The sequence below is a fragment of the Chrysochloris asiatica genome, unplaced genomic scaffold, assembly GCF_000296735.1.
Source record: "Chrysochloris asiatica unplaced genomic scaffold, ChrAsi1.0 scaffold00038, whole genome shotgun sequence".
Lineage (NCBI taxonomy): Eukaryota > Metazoa > Chordata > Mammalia > Afrosoricida > Chrysochloridae > Chrysochloris > Chrysochloris asiatica.
In genome coordinates, this window is record NW_006408556.1 from 13,839,096 (window position 1) to 13,858,763 (window position 19,668).

A 19,668-nucleotide genomic window follows, 5' to 3' on the forward strand; every position below is an offset into this window, starting at 1 on the left:
CCAAATTGCTGTTGTTGTTAGGTGCCATCCAGTGGGTTCTGACTCATAGCAACCCTACGCACAACAGAATGAAACACTTCCCAGTTCTAGGCCAACCTCACAATTGTTGCTCCACCTGAGCCCATTGTTCTACTGTGCCAATCCATCTCATTGGGGGTCTTCCTCTTTTTCTCAAATCCTCCACTTTACCAAACAATATCTTTCTCCAGTGACTAGTCTGGCCATCCTGGCTTCCAAGGAGCACTCTGGCTGTACTTCTTCTAACACAGATCTGTTGGTTCTTTTGGCAGTCCACAGCACTTCCAATATTCTCCTCCAACACCATAACTCAAATGTATCCATTCTTCTCTGGTCTTCCTTGTGTACTGTCGTCTAGCTTTCACATGCATACTAAGTTATTGAAAGTACCATGTCTTGGGTCAGGGACACCTTAGTCCTCAAACTGACATCTTTGCTCTTCAACAGTTTAAAGAGGTCTTTCTTGTGCAGCAGATTTATAGCACCAAATATCTATTCAGTGTCCTACTGTGGTGGCTTGTGTGTTGCTGTGATTGTGGAAGCTATGCCATGGGTATTTTAAATACCATCAGGGTCACCCAGAGTGCATAGGTTTCAGCTGAGCTTCCAGATGAAGACAGACTAGGAAGAAGGAGAGATGGACTGCTTCCGAATATTTAGTCACTGAAAACCTTATGAGTGTCACCAAATAACTACTCAGAAAAAGTGGCTTTTTTTGTTGTTGTTGTTTAAATGCAAGAAATGAATTCTGAATTCTTAGATGAGGAAGCAATTATAATCTTACCTAGATTTTAGGATAAGGGGAGACCCTTAGTGCTGTAAACAGCTAGCATGCTCAGCTGCCCACCCAAATGTTGCCAGTTTGAACCTACCCAGAGTCTCAGAAAAAAGCCCTGCTGATCTACTTCTAAAAAGTCAGCCACTGAAAACCCTGGAGGGCACACTTAAACACACACAGGGGTCACGTGGGGCATACTTAATTCAGTAACAACTGTTTTTCTATTTTTAGGAATAAGATTTGCAATGGTGTTTTTTTAATGTTCTGTGTCTTATACAACATGATAGTATAGTCACCTAATTTGTGTCTTGTAGAATCCACAAATATAAAATGGGTATCCTGTGGGAAAACTTAAGTGGTGTAAAAGATTTTTAACTTGTACTTTATGGTGTATTACCTTTTGGAAAAATCATGCTTTAAATACCCACTCTTCATTTTTTGACTTGGTCATTGTGCAAAAATCAGTATTGTGGGAAAATAGAAGATGACCACATATTCCAAAAGATGGAAAATAATTAAATCATCACATAACTGCCAAACCACTGAAATTCATGGCCCAGGCGGGTTAACACAGAACCTTAACCATCACAGCCAGCATTACTCTTGCCTCACACGTCAATGTCCATTACTGCCAGGTGGACATTGTTATGTGCAGAATTGTTAGATAGCAAATTTTTTGCATCTGTAATGCTAAGTAAATGTCAGGATAACAAGACAGTTAATAAATGAGGAATATGTATTAGCAAATTAATGTTTTGAGACATCTTAGAGTATAAGAACAAATTTAACTTTACTAAACCATATTTCTCAAGCACTTTTGAAACAGAAAATTTTTTATTGAAACAGGAATTCAAAAATTCCTGTTTACATCTTGTCATAAATGGAATATGATTTGGGAAATGCTATTTTAAATTATTTTTGACACTTACCTTGATTCTGTGTGTTAGTGATTTGCTTAATTATGATGATGTTTAGTATGGGATCCTTATCTATAAAAATAGGGTTAGTAATATACTTATTTCATAGTTTTTTGCAAAGGTCAATAAGATAAAAACAATGCTCAGAGTTATTTACATAGCTGTTGTTGTTGAGTGCTGTCGAGTCACTTGTGACTCTGACCCTATATAGGAGTCCTGATACAGCACTGTAGGCTGAGCACCAGACTGCTAACTGCAAGGTTAGTGGTTCAAACCTACCAGCTTCTCCTTAGAAGCCCTATATAGATTTGATGGCACTCAACAGTAGAGGTTTTGCGAGGAGCAGGTGTTGGGTTTGAACTGCTGACCTGTGGTTAGTAATCCAGTACTTATCTTACAGCACCATATCAGGATTCCATTATTAACATGAAGCATGTTTCTTATATCTTTAGGAGAACAAAGAAACTGGCATGGAGAGTGTAATTGAAGCAGTTGCCCATTTCAGGTGAGTTTACTTCCTATGATTTCACATTTTTGTACATTCATTTTTCTTATTCATGTTTGAATTTAGCATGAAATTATATATCTCCAAACTAGCTTTCTTACTGACATTTCACCCCTGCAATCTAAGCCTGCAAACAGTAACTTAAAAGTAGCTTTTTGAGGGTTTCCATTGCATTTATTAGGGTTTTGGTAGCAGATGGTTTCACTCATCAGGTCATCTAAGTCAGTGCAATTCTTCCTTTGTTTGCAAATGAATGTACCACTTAAGTTGTGGAATGGCCTCTAAATTCTGTCTTCTCTGGTGTCCATTGTTGCAGTCAGTAAACTAATTTATCCCTTTAAGGTTGTAGGGCAATTGCTTAATCTTTTTTTCTTGCTCACCACTCCATCCCAATGGTAATGTAATTAGGAAGATAATACTTAACTTTTACAGAAAAGTGAAAAGAAAAAAGTACCGTTTATTATCCAACTTACTTACAGTTCATTTTAATTACTTATAGATGTCTATCTTTCTCAACTTGTTTGTGTGTATAACACTTAATGTCTGTGTGTGTAAGAGGCTAGAAAAACATATGCTTTGATAAGAATTTGGTCATTTTATATTTACTGTTCCATAGTCTTCTCTTAAAATTTAACTTTATTTTGGTGCATTTTTTTCTATGTATGTGTGTCTTTTTTTTTTCAATCTAATATGCCTTGTCTCAGTACATATAGTTTTGCTTCACTCTTTTTTTACTTCTTCGTAGTCATGCACTGTAACTTACTGAAGCTCTTTCCTATTGAGATTTGCATCTATGTTTTCTCTATTATAAACAAGGAAGTATTGGACATCCTTGCACGTGTATCACATATTTTAGTATATGGTATATGAAAGTATCTTTGAGGATTTGCTAGATCAAATGGAAGGCACCTATTTGTTACATTCAATACATATTAATACCTTTGAATTATCAGCCAAAAAAAAGTCATCAGTTTACACTAGCAATGTATGATAGGGCCAGCCCTGGAGCTTTGACTGACACTTGATATGTATAGATTTCTTAATTTCTACATAGCACATAAATGGGGAAATGTTACCTTGTTATTTAAGATTGCATTGCTGTAACTACCAGTGAGATTGAGCTTTTTCTCATGTTTTTATATATTTATTTCATGTATTTATTCATAATTCTTTGTACATTTTTCTTTATGATTGCCTTCATCTTATTATTCCATTGTTGCTGTTAAGCACCATCAAGTCAGTTCCAACCCATAGCAACCCTGTATAGGTTTCCAAGGCGTGGCTGGTGAGCTTAAACCTCCAGCCTTGCGGCTCAAATCAACTTTGCCGTCTACTGCATTAATCCACAACAACACATCCTATTATTCCATAGGCATTTTTATATATTAAAAAACTTACTTTTTATGATATTAAATACATAACAAGTATTTTCTCTCATTCTATTACTTGAGGTTAAACTTTGTTTATGGTATCATTTCGTGTTCTTTAATTTCTATGGAACGTAAATCTTTCTGTCTTTTACAAACCTTGCCTAGGAAAGTTCTCTAGACCTCAATATTGTGAAAGTAATTTTCTAAAATATCACCTGGTTTTTTTCATGTGATCGAATTTTCGTATCAAAATATAGAGAATATTATTTTATATTCACTTTGAATAGTGTTTGTTTGGAGATGTTGTAATTCCCTATTGTAAAGACTTTGAAATTGTTGCTACTACAGTGACCATTCAGTAACTTGTCCAGCTACGATAAATTCGTAGTAAACTTGCTAGATAAAGTAAATGTACAGAATGTTTGGGATTTAGATTGCCCAGTTAACCCAGTTGCTCCTCGGAAACCCTCTACAGGGTCGCTATGGGTCGGAATTGACTCGACAGCACTTCACAACAACAATTAACCCATGGAAGCTATACCAGTTTATACTCTCTAGCAGTATGTGAGAACTCTGCTTTCTTATTCTAATATCTAATGAATTACTGTGTGACTTTAATAATAACATTTGAAGGTACTTTCTTTCATAGGAAACCTGGATTAACAGGACGAGGCATGTACGAACTGAAACCAGAGTATGCCCAAGAGTTCAACTTGTATTTCTATCACTTTTCAAGGGCAGATCAGTCTAAGGTAATTGGAAAAAGTAAAAGTATACTGGGGAAGGATCAAATTCCTTTTTTTCTAAACAACTTTTTCATAAAACAAAATATGTGATACATGTGCAAGAATGTCCAATACTTCCTGTTTAGAATAGAGAAAACATAGAAGCAAACATCAATAGGGAAGAGCTTCGGTAAGTTACAGTGCATGACTCTGAAGAAGTAAAAAGAGTGAATATTTAAACATCTTATAAGGAATTTTTTGTGAGACATAATGAAGAACTACAACTATCCTTATAAAATATATTGCTGTAAAGATAAACATTTTCTATTTTTACACAGATGAAAAAAGTATACCACCCCCTAGATGTGTTTTGTGTGTACTTATATATAGAAGTCCTGGTGTAGCACTATGGGTTAATGCACTGGACTGCAAAGTCGTTTTGAACCATAAGGTCAGCAGTTCAAACTCACCAGCCACTCCTGCAAAACCCTATACAGGGTCGCTATGGGTTGGAACCAACTTGACGGCACTTAATAGCAACAACAATAACATATAAGACCTATATTGTTGTTTGTGCCATCGGTGTATTCTGACTCATGGCAACCCTACAAAACAGTAAAACTGCCCCATAGGGTTTCCTAGGCTGTCATGTTTATAAGAGCTGATTATCAGGTCTTTTTGCTTGAGACCCACACATATATAATTGTATTATTTTATGGGCTTTTGAAAACTGGTAGTAAATCTGTATTATAACTAGTTAAAATAATTTTACACATAGTGCAGAATTAATGATGTTTAACCTTCACTATTCCATAGAGATGAGGAGCTCTGGTAGCGTAGTGGTTACAAATTGGGCTGCGAACCTCAAGGTCAGCAGTTTGAAACTACCAGCTGTTCCACGGGAGAAAGATGAGGCTTTCTGCTCCCGTAAAGATTTATAGCCTCGGAAACCCTGTACAGGGTTGCTATGAGTCGGAACCGACTCCATGGCACATAACAACAGTCATTCTTAGGAGTCCTGGTATGGCACTGTGAGTTAATGCGCCAGACTGCAAAGCCATTTGAACTGCAAGGTTGGCGGTTCAAGCTCACCAGCTGCTCCTTGGAAACCCTATCCAGGGTCGCTATGACTCGATGGCACTTAACAACAACAATCATTCTTAGGAGTCCTGGTGTGACACTGTGAGATAAGCATTGGACTGCTAACTGCAAGGTTTGCTGTTCGAACCCACCAGCTGCTCTTCTTATTACAGAGTAGCATTGAGTTAAAACTGACCTGATGGCACTTAACAACAATGATCATTCTTAGGCAATTAAATTTTGTCTTTTAACAGTCTTCTCTTAAAACACTTGTTAAATAAGTGCTACTATAACAAAACTGAATCAGGAGACTTTTGTCTAGTATTTGATGTTCCTGGTGGTGCTATAGGATCAGCAGTGAACTGTGAATCATAAGGTTGGCAGATCAAATCCACCAGCTGCTCTTCAGAAACCTTATACAGGATTACTGTGAGTCGGAACCAGCTCAATGACACTTAACAACAAAGATCTCAGACTTAAATAGATTTTTAGCTTGGGTTTGTAGTACATGTCTCCCATGCATCTTAATGTAACAGATAACCCATTTGTGGCTTCTTTTAGTGGGGAAAATAATTAAGGCTAATGTCTAAATTTGGGGGAACTGTATGTAACGTTAAGTATAAAAATTGTCTAAAGTCAGGATATAATATAGCAAAGATTGACATCTATCACTAGTTAAGGATATTAAGTTTTTTATATTAATAATTCTTAGTTCAGATTACTTTCTTTATTATTAGGCAGAGGAAGCTCAACGGAAATTGAAAAGACAAAATAGGGAAGATACAGGTATTTTTCTTTTCTTTTGAAAATTTCAATCTGTTTTGCTTATTTTGTAATAAGGTATAAGGGTGGTGAGACTGTTAACCATGAATGTCCTTGGTGAAAAGAAAGATTGAAACAGGCTTTCTAAGTAAGTGTTTTCCTGGTCAAAGGAGTACTACATATGTTAGTATAAACATGGCTGCACTGAATCACCTCTGGGATAATGGTGTTATTTTACATCGTAAGACATTTCTGCGGAAAAAAGGCTTTCCTTTGTACTTCTTACATAGCCATTTCTATGCATTTGACTGACCTTGAGAAGGTAAAGAATATCTCCAAGATGTTTGCTCATGAAAAGTATAGTGGTTTTTTTTTTTTTAAAGCGTAATCTACAGATGAAACCAATAATAGTTTTATTTTCAGCACTTCCACCTCCAGTTTTGCCTCCATTCTGCCCTTTGTTTGCAAGTTTGGTCAACATTTTGCAATCAGATGTCATGTTGTGTATCATGGGAACAATACTGCAGTGGGCTGTTGAACATAATGGATATGCCTGGTCAGAGTCCATGCTGCAAAGGGTAAGTTGGAAGACATTTGTTCATATTTTACTGTTTTTGTAGTAAAAGCCAAAATACTCTTCTCAGTATCTGTGCAAAGGAAAGTTGGGACCCAAATGGATAGTATTACCTTAATTTGTATAATATATAGTTACTGCTTTTGTGCCTTGCAGTGAAAATGAATGCCTGGCCATTTTTTTAATGTCACATTGTTGTGATTACCTCAGTCCCACTGGCCAGTCTTTCACTGCTCAGTAACTGGTCCTGATCTTTTTGTATATGCAGTACTCTGATATTTCTAGAGAGAAGATGTTTTTCTATTTTAAAGATGATGAAATAGGCTCACAGGGGTTCCCCCAGGGTACATAGCTTGAAAGCAGTGAAGCCAGGATTCAAACTCAGACCAGACTTCCTCCAAATGTACCATTCTTTCCATTTAATAAGCAGACTCCCCTATCTCATTGGCTATGGTATGTGTATACTTATATCCCCTTCTATTTTAAACATTTAAAATTTAAGAGCATGAAACTATGATGTGTTAAAGAATTATCAATATGTTCGTGGAAAATTTGTGGGAAATGATGAGGTGTAAAGGATTAACAGTGTTTATTCTACGTTTAATTTGCTTTGTTATTCAGACTACCTTAGCTCTCCCTAGTTATCTGACAACCAGAATAGCATAATATGGAGGATAATACAGACTCCACACACATATATCCTTCAAAAACTGAAATGTTAGATACGAAAGAAAATAAGAGTGAGTAGATTTAGCATAAACCAATACCAAACCCTCTACCACTGAGTCAGTTCCGACTTATGGTGACCCTATATAGGATTGTCAAGACTGTAAATCTTACTGAAGTAAACAGCCTCTTTGTTTTCCTACAGAGCATCTGGTGTGTTTGACCCACTGAGCTAGCAATTAGATTCCTGGTAGTGCTGTAGGATCAGCACTAGACTGTGAACCACAAGGTCAGCAGTCCAAATCCATCAGTCGCTCCTCGGAAATTGTACACAGGTCACTATGAGTTGGAACCAACTTGACGGCGCTTAATAACAATAACCCACAGTGCCACCAGCACCAGGTTCATTCAACATGCTGTTGTTGTTAAATACCATCAAGTCAGTTCTGACTCATATTGACTCTGTATAGGGTTTCTGAGGAGTGACTGGTGGTTTTGAACTGACAAGCTTGCAGTTCAAATTGATCTTGTGGTCAAGTGCTTATCCTACAGTGCCACACCAAGATTCAAAATAGTTATAAATATTTAAACATCTTATAAGGAATTTTTTGTGAGACATACTGAAGAACTTTAAGCAGCCTTATAAACTGTATTGATGTAGAGATAAATGTCTTATTTAGCTGGACTAAATTAAGATTTTGTCTTTAGTAAGTAATATCATAGACTTGATTATTGTGTGACAGATGCTTTCAGCTCTTAATTATTTGGCCATTGATATGGAATAAAATGAAAATTAGGTAATATATTAATGACTGCATCTGTTTATTGGTCATTTTAGCTTATCCCAAGAATTTGCAATTGGATTTTCTTTCTCAACAAATTAGAGCTTTTTTGTTTTCTTTATTAGACAACAAAATTTAGTATTTTAAAGTTGGTAGCTTTATGTGTTGTTGTAATTGATCTTTAACAGTCTTATTTCTCTTTTGTCTAGAGTAAATAATTTCCTTTTTGTTTTCTATAAAATATGTAGTTGATACTCTTTTACTAAAAGTTATAAAATGTATTTATTTGAGGTATTGCATTTAATTGGAATGGCATTACAAGAAGAAAAACAACATTTAGAGAATGTCACAGAAGAGCATGTGGTAACATTTACCTTCACTCAGAAGATATCAAGTACGTATGCACTTTTTACTAAGTTAGGTTAGGAAACAAGTGCTTTAAATATGTAATGCAACCTCTTTATTAGAAAATAGATTCTAAATGAGCTCTATTAAATCCAAATATTTGAGACTAGACATACATATCTTTATTAAAACTATACTGTATCAGATGCTGATAGAGTTTTATAAAAATATTTAAGGCCTATTCATATTTTAAAATACATACATTTAATTCATAAACATCCACAGTAATGAGAAGTTCATAGTTTGAAATGGACATCACACATACATTTTAAAATAGTGTTTTGCTCTTTTTGTGTTTATACTTATATACTTTTTACACCACTGGTTGTTGTTAAGTGCTGTTGAGTCAGTTCTGAATCATAGTGACCCTGTACAGAGTATCCAAGAACAGCTGGTGGGTTTGAGTCACCAACCTTGTGGTTAGCAGTCCAGTGCTTACCCTACATCATATTTCACCTCTGATTCTTTAGCATTTATCACCTAAAAAAGACAATCTTCAACATTCCACAGTACAACATATTTGAGTTACAACAAACAACAAAACCATCTGGCTTTTCTTTTGAACTATTTTTTAGTAATATGTACAATATACAATGTTGTAGCACATAATTTGCTGATGTTATCATTCTAAGATGTTCACTTGTAGATACTCGGTTTTATGACACACTGTTCAAACACTTGGTCTACAATGCAGTCGATGTCAGGTGTCATCTCACAAATAGAAAATTGGGCAACGTTTACCTCTAACAACATAAAATAACAAACTGTGCATACATCTGACAACTGGTACAACTCCAACTTCATTATTACAATACTGATGCCGACTTCACCGCATACAAGACCTGTAGCACGATCTTACCCAACATTTCATACCATTAGAAGCATCAGTTGTTCATGTGAAATGAGATACTCAACTCACATCAAAACCAACTGATGATGAGATCTTTGGAACTAAACTGCATCATAAGTCAGGAACTACCTTTACTATCATCACACCTAAAAAAATTAGTAATTCACAAATATCATTTCATATCCAGCCACATTCTCATTTTCCCAGTTGTCTCCAAAATATCTTTATTACCTTCTTTTTTCCTTAACCCTTACCAGGATCTAACCACTATGGTTAGATCCGGGTAAGAAAAATGTATTGCTTTTATTTCTGTATCTTTTCATCTCCATAGTCTATCTAATTTAATTTTATTGAAGATGTAATTTTTTTTTAAAGCTCCAGGTTCGTTTGCATATAAACTTTGCGTATTGTTTCCTTGTGGTATTATTAACTTACTCTTTTATCCTTCCTGTTTCCTATACACTGGAAAGTTAGTCAGTTGTTGTTGAGTGCTGTCAAGTCAGTTCCAACTCATAAGAACACTGTATAGGGTTTCCAAGAAGCAGCTGGTAAGTTTGAACTGCTAACCGTGCTGTCAGTAGTCTAGTGCTTATCTTAAAGCACCACACCAAGAATCTAGAAAATTAGTCTTGTGATTGATTAAACTCAGTTCAATGTTTTGGGGAAGAATACTTCAGAGGCAATGCTGAATCCTTCATACTGTATTACATTAAAAGACACATAATGTCAGAATGTCTCACTGTTAGTGATTCCAAGTGTGATTGTTCAGTTTAGTGGTGACTGCTAGATCTCACCACAGATCTGTTACAGTTAGCAGTTAGTCTGTGAGATGACACTTTGGCATTGCAAGAATATATTATTCCCCAGCAACTTTTTGCCTTTGTCAAGTTATCTATCATCCATTCATGATCCCTGTCTGACTCACTCAGTTCATTGACTGAGGATTGAAAAGTAGTGATTTTTTTTAACTATCTCATTCCTTTCTGGCCAATTCATCTCACAAGCAGCCATATCACTGGAGGCTTGCAAGTTGCTAAGATGCTGAAATATTTCAGAAGAGCTTCTAGACTAAGATGGACTAAAAAGAAAGGCCTGGAGATCTACTTTAAAAATTCAACCAATAAAAACCCTGTGAATCACAGAAGTGTGATCTGCAACCAATCATGGGAGGCACAGGACCGAGCCGCATTTTATTCTTTTGTTCACAGTGTCACCATGAGTTGGGGGCTATTTCATGACAACTAACAACAACAATCTCTGTTTGTTAGCATTGTCCTCTAAAGGAAAGCTCTTCTTTTATTTTCAGAATAAGGAGGTTTACTAACAGTTAACTTAAATGGTGACAACTGTGGATCTTTGTTTAGGGTTCTGGGTTTTGCTGTTGTTGCTTTAATACCTCATGGATTTTTATTAGCAATATAATCAATACTGTTGGTATAATCATTATTCTTTTTGCTGCTCAAACTGTGCCAACTTAGGCCAGTGGAGGGGTCCATCTATGTCCTTTTGAAGACCCGTCCCCATTAGTATAAGGAGCTCTGTTCGTGTAGTGGGTACAAGTCGGGCTGCTTATCTCAAGGTCAGCATTTCAAAATTACCAGCTGTTCTGCGGGAGAAAGATGAGGCTTTGTGTTCCCATAAAGATTTACAGCCTCGAAAACCCTATACAGGGTCGCTATGAGTCAGAATTGACTCCATGGTACACCACCACCCACCCGGTTAGTATTTGAGCACCACCTTGCTCTCTGGTGTTTTGTTTGGTTTTGCCAGAGGCTATATTAAAGTAGTCTTTTGTTATGAGAAGTGAGTCTTGAATGCTTAAAGCATTCTAGTTGTTAACAACTTGCTTGTAAAGTACAGATATATTTTGCATTCTTGAGAAGTGTTGAAAAACTCTAATAATTAGAGTTATAATCAAATGATGGCCAATAAAATAATAAGCAGCTATATGAATCTTCTTGTGCATAGTACTAAACACTATAAAGTGTTAACTGTTGTTATTGTGCCTTTTATATTTCCTCCTTAGGACCTGGTGAAGCACCAAACAACTCTCCTAGCATACTAGCTATGCTGGAAACACTACAAAATGCTCCCTACCTACAAGTTCACAAAGACATGATTAGGTGGATTTTGAAGGTAAAATGCCCTGCTTTGTTCTGCCTTTTAGTGAGAAATATTAGATATTTATTTGTACATTTTGATAATATTTTATAGTTTTGGGACAACTGATTTCTTTTTTTTTTTTCACTACACCCTTGCCCCCCAGACTTTTAATACTATTAAGAAGATAAGGGAGAGTTCGTCTACCAGTCCTGTGGCAGAGACAGAAGGCACTATAATGGAAGAGGTATAGAAAGTAACGTGTGATCATATTGAAAAATTGTAGCAAGTTCATTGTAAACTAATTTATTTGCATTATATAAAAGCTGACATTCACAAGTATTTACATGTCAAGAAACATGCCACTATTTGTTTATTTGCTGTAGCAACTTTTTTGGTCTGCTTTCTTTTTTAACGTATTAGGTTGATTAAAGAAGTCTTTATGTACATGAGATTGCTCAATAGTTTTTAATTAATGTGCATTTATGACATTTCTGTTTTGAAAAAAATGTGCATCTAATGGTATAATGGACTGGAACATAATTTCAGAGTTCAAGAGACAAAGACAAAGCTGAGAGAAAGAGAAAAGCTGAGATTGCCAGGCTGCGCAGAGAAAAGATCATGGCCCAAATGTCTGAGATGCAGAGGCATTTTATTGATGAGAACCGAGAACTTTTTCAGCAGACATTAGAACTGGATGCGTCGACCTCTGCTGTTTTTGATAACAGGTAAGATTTAAGAATAATTGTCGAGGACTAGCCCCGACAAACGTATTAGGGGGCTCACGAAGGGAGATGTGGAGTTGGCGAAAGAAATCACACGGAGTCGATGGTTTGTGCTGAATTCTGATTGAAGTTTTTTTTTTTACTTAATTTTTTCAGCTCCTTATATACCGTTAAAATCTCATAGTGTACAGTGATCTCATACACAATCAATTTCTTTGAAGCATTACGCAAATGATCTTGTTAAAATACCTTAATCTTTCTGACATCCTAAAATGTCTAGTTAACCTTAAAACATCATTCTAAATCTTAACTCCTATTTCTACCTTCACCTATTATTTTCTATAGATTCATTAATCACAACATGTACCTAAACATTATTTTCTATGGTAACTGAAAACACAGTTGTTTCTCATGATTGATTAAACAAGAAAAACAAGAGCATAAAAAAGCACTTAAAGTTTTGTAGTTAAGAAGAAACAGAACAACTTCCTTATACTTACAACTTCTCTATACAAAACATCTAGTTAAATTTCTACCTATGATCTATTACTGTTCCCTCAGCCCTTCATTGCATCTTAGCTTATTTTCTAGAGGTCTTAATGTCCCTGACCGAAACTACACAGAATGTTGAAATGTAATCTTAAACTTGAACTGACAAAACTTTAGCTGGTTTTTCCTAATGGTGAAACTTATTGTTAGTGTGAAAGAAAACAGTTACACATGATTGCATGTGGTGTAATGGTGCCTAAAAAATAAGTATCAAATCTCTAATATAATTCCTACTAAGATTCTACTGAAAAATTTTATTATAAAATCAAGAAAACTAAAAATAAGCTGATTAAAACAAAGAGACAGAAACTTCAGAGTCCCCACATGAGATTCCTCCTCGGGGCCTTGCCTTCCAAGGGGACACTCATTGTGGCCTTGCTTAACAATGAGCCCTTCATGCTTAGGGTCCTCTGCCGTTCTGCCCTTTGGTGACATGGCTTCTGCCAAATAATTTTTTAGTTTTTCAATTAGGAGCTATATGGTGGGTGGTTATTGTTAAGTATGGAGTCCTGGTATGGTGCTGTGGGTTAATGTGCCAGACTGCAAAGTCATTTGAACCAGAAGGCCAGCGGTTCAAGCTCACCAGTCACTCCTCAGAAACCCTACACGGGGTCGCTATGGGTCGGAACCTACTCGATGGCACTTAACAACAACAACATTGTTAAATATATTTTTAATCCTAAAGAAATTTAGTAGAGTATCAACTAAATTAAGGTAAGTTTTATGACCTCCACTTGAATCTATCTTAGAAATCTGAGTTTATTAGTTATGAGCTTATCTCTAACTATAAGCAAGGTGATTGCTATGTATTCTTAAACTTGTATCTTATACAGAAGACCCTTAAATGCATGAAAGAAGCAGTTAACAAGGGTCACTTAATAGAGTATTTGGCTCCTATATTTCATATTAGATTGCTATGAGGATTAAAGGGGATGGTTTTGATACAAATGAAACTTTGGAAAACTCAAGTCATTAAAATCATGTGTATTGTTGCTGTGTGCCATCAAGTCAGTGCTGACTCATAGCACCCCTACATAGGGTTTCTGAGGAGCAGTGGGTGGGTTTGAACTCCTATCTTATGGTTACCAGTCCAGTGTTTATCCTATAACACCACTCCAGGGCTCTGTGTTAAGTATGCACTTACCTGGGATCTACTGTTTATTATGACAATGTTTTTTATAAACTGAGAGATTATAAATATAGAACTGCTTAGACTCATTCTTTATTTTTATTGCAGTCCTATGGTTTCAGATATGATACTTACAGCATTGGGCCCAGCCCAAACACAGGTCTCTGAACAAAGGCAATTTGTTACCTGTATATTGTGTCAAGAAGAACAAGAAGTTAAAGTGGAAAGTAGGGCAATGGTCTTGGCAGCATTTGTTCAGAGATCAACTGTAATGTCAAAAAACAGAAGTAAATTCATTCAGGATCCAGGTAAGTCGTAGCTAGATCCTTGTCTTCCCTATTAATAATGATTACTACTTAGTGTACTTTGTGAAAATCCAAAGATTTTATTAATGTGTTAGTAATGCCATAGGCTTATTGGTTTCTTAGATAGGAATTGTATCTTACATAATTCCTTCACTTTGCAGATATGGAAACAACTCAGGAAGATTAAGTATTATGCTTGAATCACACAATTGGTAAATAGCAGGAACTCAAAGAAAAACTTTTGTGATATAGCATTAATTTTAGTACTTATCAATCATTTTCATTCTTTAACACACTGGTGAAGTTCTGCTTATTTTTTTGATACACTGAAGTAGCAATAAACTTTTATTTATGGAAATGATAGCATCAGGATAGAAGCCCTTGAGAAAAATGGTACCAGTTCCTTTGTTAAAAGCAATCCTTGATCCAGGTTGTGATTGAGAATTGTGATACCATCACCAACAGGATTCCCCAGAAAGCACATTCTTAAGGCAGGCATTACCATGCAGGACATTTACTAGGGAAAGTCTTGAGATTAAGACCTATGGACAAGAGAAGAAGGAAGCAGATTTGGGTGAAGGGAAAAACTGAGCTACAGTGTAGTTTCAAAGAGGTTTCAGCCCTTCACAGTGGTCCTAAGGTAGGGTAGAGATCCATGACTGGTTGTGGGCTATCCTTGGAAAGAAGTGTGACTTACAACCAGGCATTTTCCCTTGGGGGGTGGGGGGGGATGGCAGCCGAGGGCCCTTTTCCAGTCGCTAAGGGAGTAAGGCAGTCAGTCTTTAATCATTGTTGAGGGGTCAGAGCTATAAGTATTATTTAACTCTAGGAAATTACAGAAAAATTAAATGTTTTTTTTTTTATTTGGTTTGGTTTTGTTTTATAATGCAGAAAAATATGATCCATTATTCATGCACCCTGATCTGTCTTGTGGAACACACACTGGTAGCTGTGGGCACATTATGCATGCCCATTGTTGGCAAAGGTAATTTATGTTGTTAATATTAGTTGAGATGTACTTATGCAAAGACTCAAAATTGAGCTTTTAAGTAAAAGAAGTTTTGTTCTAAAGAAAGGGAGAAAGAGCTAAAGATGTTTAAAAAAAAAAAAAACCTCCACATCCTCGCCTAATATATATAGCTTTGTCAGAGATATAAAGGAGTAACTTAGAAATGTCAGAGTAGCTCAGTTATGTTTATGTAATCTTATATCAAAATCTCTCCTTTATTCTTCTAAAAGAAAAGAAGATCTGCTAACAAAGTGGATGAAGGAAAGGATTTTTCAGTGAGGTATACCATGTAAGGAGCTTGGTGGCTCTATGGTTTAAGCATTGGACTGCAAACCACAAGGTCATCAGTTCGAGCTCACCAGCTGCTCCCAGGGAAAAAGTTTAGGCCTTGTTCCCATGAAAGATCTAAAAAGCCCGAAACCCTAATACAGAGCACTTAACCACCACAACAGCATGCACTACTAGAGTTGCGTTGTTTTTCGTCAGGTCTGAATCGGAATTGCTCGTCATATTCCAAGGTTGTCATGACTGCCTGCACTCATCCTGCCTTGGTGCTTTCTATGCTTTTGTAAACCCAATAAGTTATTATTATTATTATTGGCTATTAATTGACCATTAATTATTAAGTATTGAGTATAATTATTAAGTATTAATAAAACAAACTATTATCCTAGCACTGTATTCCAATTATCTGAGCTTTCCAAAGTAAGTAGGTACCAATTTTAGCTACAGAGCAAACAGCACTGGAACAGAGAAATTCCTCTTGGTGTGTTGTGAACACTTACTTGCAAGGAAGTGGTTTTTTTGTTTGTTTGTTTGTTTTTAATTATTTTCCTGTTTTAGAAGTAGAACCCATTTTAATGATTGAAAACAACTCAAAAATCAAAGTGACAGGAAAAATAATCCCAATTCCTTTGAATTTTCATTTTTGTCTGTTTTTAGAAACAACTATTTAGAGTGTTGAAGACTGTGGTTCTCGTTGAAAAAAAATTACCAGTGTTTTTGATACCTCATGTTCTCTAATTGTAAAGGTATTTTGATTCCGTTCAAGCTAAAGAACAGCGAAGACAACAGAGATTACGTTTACATACAAGCTATGATGTAGAGAATGGAGAATTCCTTTGTCCCCTTTGTGAATGCTTGAGTAATACTGTTATTCCTCTGCTGCTTCCTCCAAGAAATATTTTTAATAGGTAAGTTTTGATTCATAAAAGCTTCATTAAAAAGCAATAATTTATTTTGGAGATAATGAAATAAATCAGGAAAAATTGCATGATGTTTTCTAAATTCTTTCTTAACTTTCATTTAGTAATTTCTTCAAGCACCCTTTGGAATATGATTTTGGTTTTTAGAAAGGAACCAGGCCAAGAACTTAACAGTGTCTTCTTAGGTGTCATCCCATGTCAACTGGGTTTGAGTTATAGCAACCTTATGTAATAGTTTTTTAGTCATCCATAAATACTTTTTCCAACTCCAAAAGAAACTCACTCCAACTCCTTGCGACCCTGTATAGGGTTTCCATACCTCTGAATCTTGAATGGGAGCAGAAAGCATCTTCTTTCTCCCAAGGGGTAGCTGGTGGGTTTAATGTTCACCAAGCAGTTAGCAGTCCAATGCTTATCCTTTAGCACCACACTAGGATTCCTGTGTTGTTGTTGTTATTAAGTGCCATCAAGTCAGTTCCGACTCATAGCGATCCTGTATAGGGTTTCCTAGGAGCTGCTCGTGAGCTTGAACTGCCGACCTTGCAGTTCAAACTGACCTTGCACTCCAGCTCATTAACCCACAGTGCCACACCAGGACTCTGATAGAAGATATATATTTGCCATAGGTTCAAGAAAACTAAGTATCTTCTTTATTTCTGAGGACCCTATCTTAAATACTTATCTATACTTAGTCTTCCTCAGGAATCTCCCTCATAGCATGTCATTTGAAAGACACATTCTGAGAATCAATAGGGAGAGGAGGAGTGTAAATATAGATGGCATGGGGGTCGGTGTCTAACCACCTCTTACTTCTCCAAGGAAGAGGAGCATCAAACTCCATGTCAGCCCAAAGCCAGTTCCTATGACGATGAAGTCAGACATGCTTCCACCCACCCTACAAACTTCCTTGCCAATTCTGGTACCAACCATCCCACCCAATGCACTGTCTACTCTGCTGTGTTCTATAATTGCAAGAGTTATACAGAATTTACAGACCATACTCAAAACTGTGGGGTTTATTAGGGAAGGAAATAAGTTACAGTTCAGGATCAGAAATGCTCAGGATACAGTTCTTGAGTCAGGACAGCCTCTTCTCTGCCACGCCCACAGACAGGCCTCTCTCTGGCCCTCAGTATCTTGGCCTATCTTTTTCGCTACTCAGGCAACTTGGCAAAAGCCCTGGAAGGGCTGTTGATAAATGCCTACTCTGCTATAAGCCTCAGCATGAAGTCACTCAGCTCTAGCTTTGTGGTTCAGTAAACTTAGCTCCCTCATTGAGTACCTGCTATACTAGCTCCATGGGCTCAGAAGCTGCTCTGTCTTATGCTCTGGCTCTTAGTTCTCTTGCTGCCTCTCCTCTGATGTTACAGCTATCTCCTGGATCGAGAAGATTCAGTGAGCAGGAATCTCAATAGCCAAAGCCAGGTTGAGTAGTAAAAACCCTAAACCTGCTCTGAAATGGCTCAATTTATATACAGCAGAATGTCAAGATTGACCAATCTCCATGTTAGAATTCTGAGTTTTTACAATCACAGTTAGCCTTATTCACAATCACTCACAACTGAATCATTACAACTTATTAATATTTTTCCACACGTTCTCTTACCTACATCTTATCACGAAAAACCCTTTGGATTGAGTTATAAAGACTATGGCTAGAAGAGACTATTTAGTAATTCACTGTACTACAGGGGCAGTGCAAGCTTACCTAACCGGGTAGTCTAACACATTGAGTACAGTTTTTACAGTTTACTAGCCAACAGTTGAGGAGTCCTGGTGTGGTGCTGTGGGTTAATGCACTGGACTGCAAAGTCTGTTTGAACCTCAAGGTTGGCAATTCAAGCTCACCAGACACTCCTTGGAAACCCTATACAGCGTCACTATGGGTCGGCACTTTACAATAACAATAGCCAACAGTGTAGTCCTGGTGTGGTACTGTAGGATAAGCACTGGACTGCTAAACACAAGGCCTGCGGTTCAAATCCACCATCTCTTCCTTAGAAATCCTATACAGAGTTGCTATGAGTCAGAACCTACTGAATGGTACTTAACAACAGCCAACAATAGCATTAAGAAACAGGCCAAAAATGACGATCTGGTGTTTAAAATGAAAAATTGCTGTCTTTTCCTTATTTTTAGGGTGCTTTTCATTAATATTGGTACTGTACATATTTCAAGTATGAATTTGATACTATCTACTCAAATCTGACCTTTATTTCACAGTTTAAAATTGAAAAAATGTGGCCATCTACTTCCATATAAAGATTTTAAAATACTAAGAAATTGTTATATAAGGTTACTGTGAGTCACAACTCAATGACATCTAACAAGAAACTCTTAAATTCTTGACCTGTTCCTTTCTGAAAAATAAAATCTGGGAAACCCTCTGGGGGCTTTCTCATCTGTCCTTCAGGGTCACTATGAGTCGGGGTTGATGTGATGGCAGTGGGTTTGGTTTGGATTTACTCTAGGTCCATAAATGTTTATTTAAGTTTTATGAATCATCTGTTTAGTCCTGTTTTATTATTTGAATTCAATTCAAAGTGAAATCCATTTTTTCTCCACATTTTAATAGTTTAAACTGTGGTGGGTTACTTAATCTTATGCTACTTTATAATGTTACTAAAATGCCATTGGATTTGAATGGAAGCTCATGCTTTTAAATCATTAAAAATGTGGTACAGATTTAGATCTGGATTTGAATTGAGGAAGAAATCAATCATTGTTAGATTAAGGATTAGCAGGAAAATCACCTTTGTTAGATTTCACCCATTACTTTTGTGGTTTAATGTTTCATAACCCCATGAGAGTCAACAGCTTTAGAGTCTGACACACCTGAGTTTGAATGCCAGCTTTATCCTTTATATGTCCTCAGTTAAGTACATAGATCTAAACCTCAGTTTCTTCATCTATAAAATGGAGTCAGTAATAAATCTCTTTCTAAGTATATTTTGAGAATCACATTAAATTTTGGTCAAATTGATACTGCATCTTTCTTACAGTAAAATGATTTACTCAGTGCTTATCACATAATAAGCATTCAATTAATATTACTGGTGGTAGTGGTGGTGATTGTGATGTTTAAGATAAATATATATATCCTAGCAAATCCTAAACCTGTAAAAAGTTCATTTTTGACAGATAATGTTATTTTATTGACATAGATTTTCATTTCTATTGCAAATATGTATTCTAGGATTTTTTTAATGTAGCA

General features: G+C 36.3%; 1 protein-coding gene across 2 annotated transcripts in view; it reads left to right on the plus strand.

Annotated features, from left to right (window-relative positions):
• The window catches only part of UBR2 (ubiquitin protein ligase E3 component n-recognin 2), a 138,740-nt gene that overhangs the window by 92,798 nt on the left and 26,274 nt on the right, over positions 1 to 19,668 (plus strand). For both annotated transcript variants that reach the window (XM_006860463.1, XM_006860464.1), the window contains exons 22-32: positions 2,166 to 2,218; positions 4,238 to 4,340; positions 6,131 to 6,179; positions 6,579 to 6,733; positions 8,469 to 8,571; positions 11,459 to 11,568; positions 11,699 to 11,779; positions 12,082 to 12,260; positions 14,044 to 14,243; positions 15,132 to 15,225; positions 16,281 to 16,442. In XM_006860463.1, the coding sequence (XP_006860525.1) occupies positions 2,166 to 2,218; positions 4,238 to 4,340; positions 6,131 to 6,179; positions 6,579 to 6,733; positions 8,469 to 8,571; positions 11,459 to 11,568; positions 11,699 to 11,779; positions 12,082 to 12,260; positions 14,044 to 14,243; positions 15,132 to 15,225; positions 16,281 to 16,442 (1,289 nt within the window). The remainder of the gene's footprint in view (positions 1 to 2,165; positions 2,219 to 4,237; positions 4,341 to 6,130; positions 6,180 to 6,578; positions 6,734 to 8,468; positions 8,572 to 11,458; positions 11,569 to 11,698; positions 11,780 to 12,081; positions 12,261 to 14,043; positions 14,244 to 15,131; positions 15,226 to 16,280; positions 16,443 to 19,668) is intronic.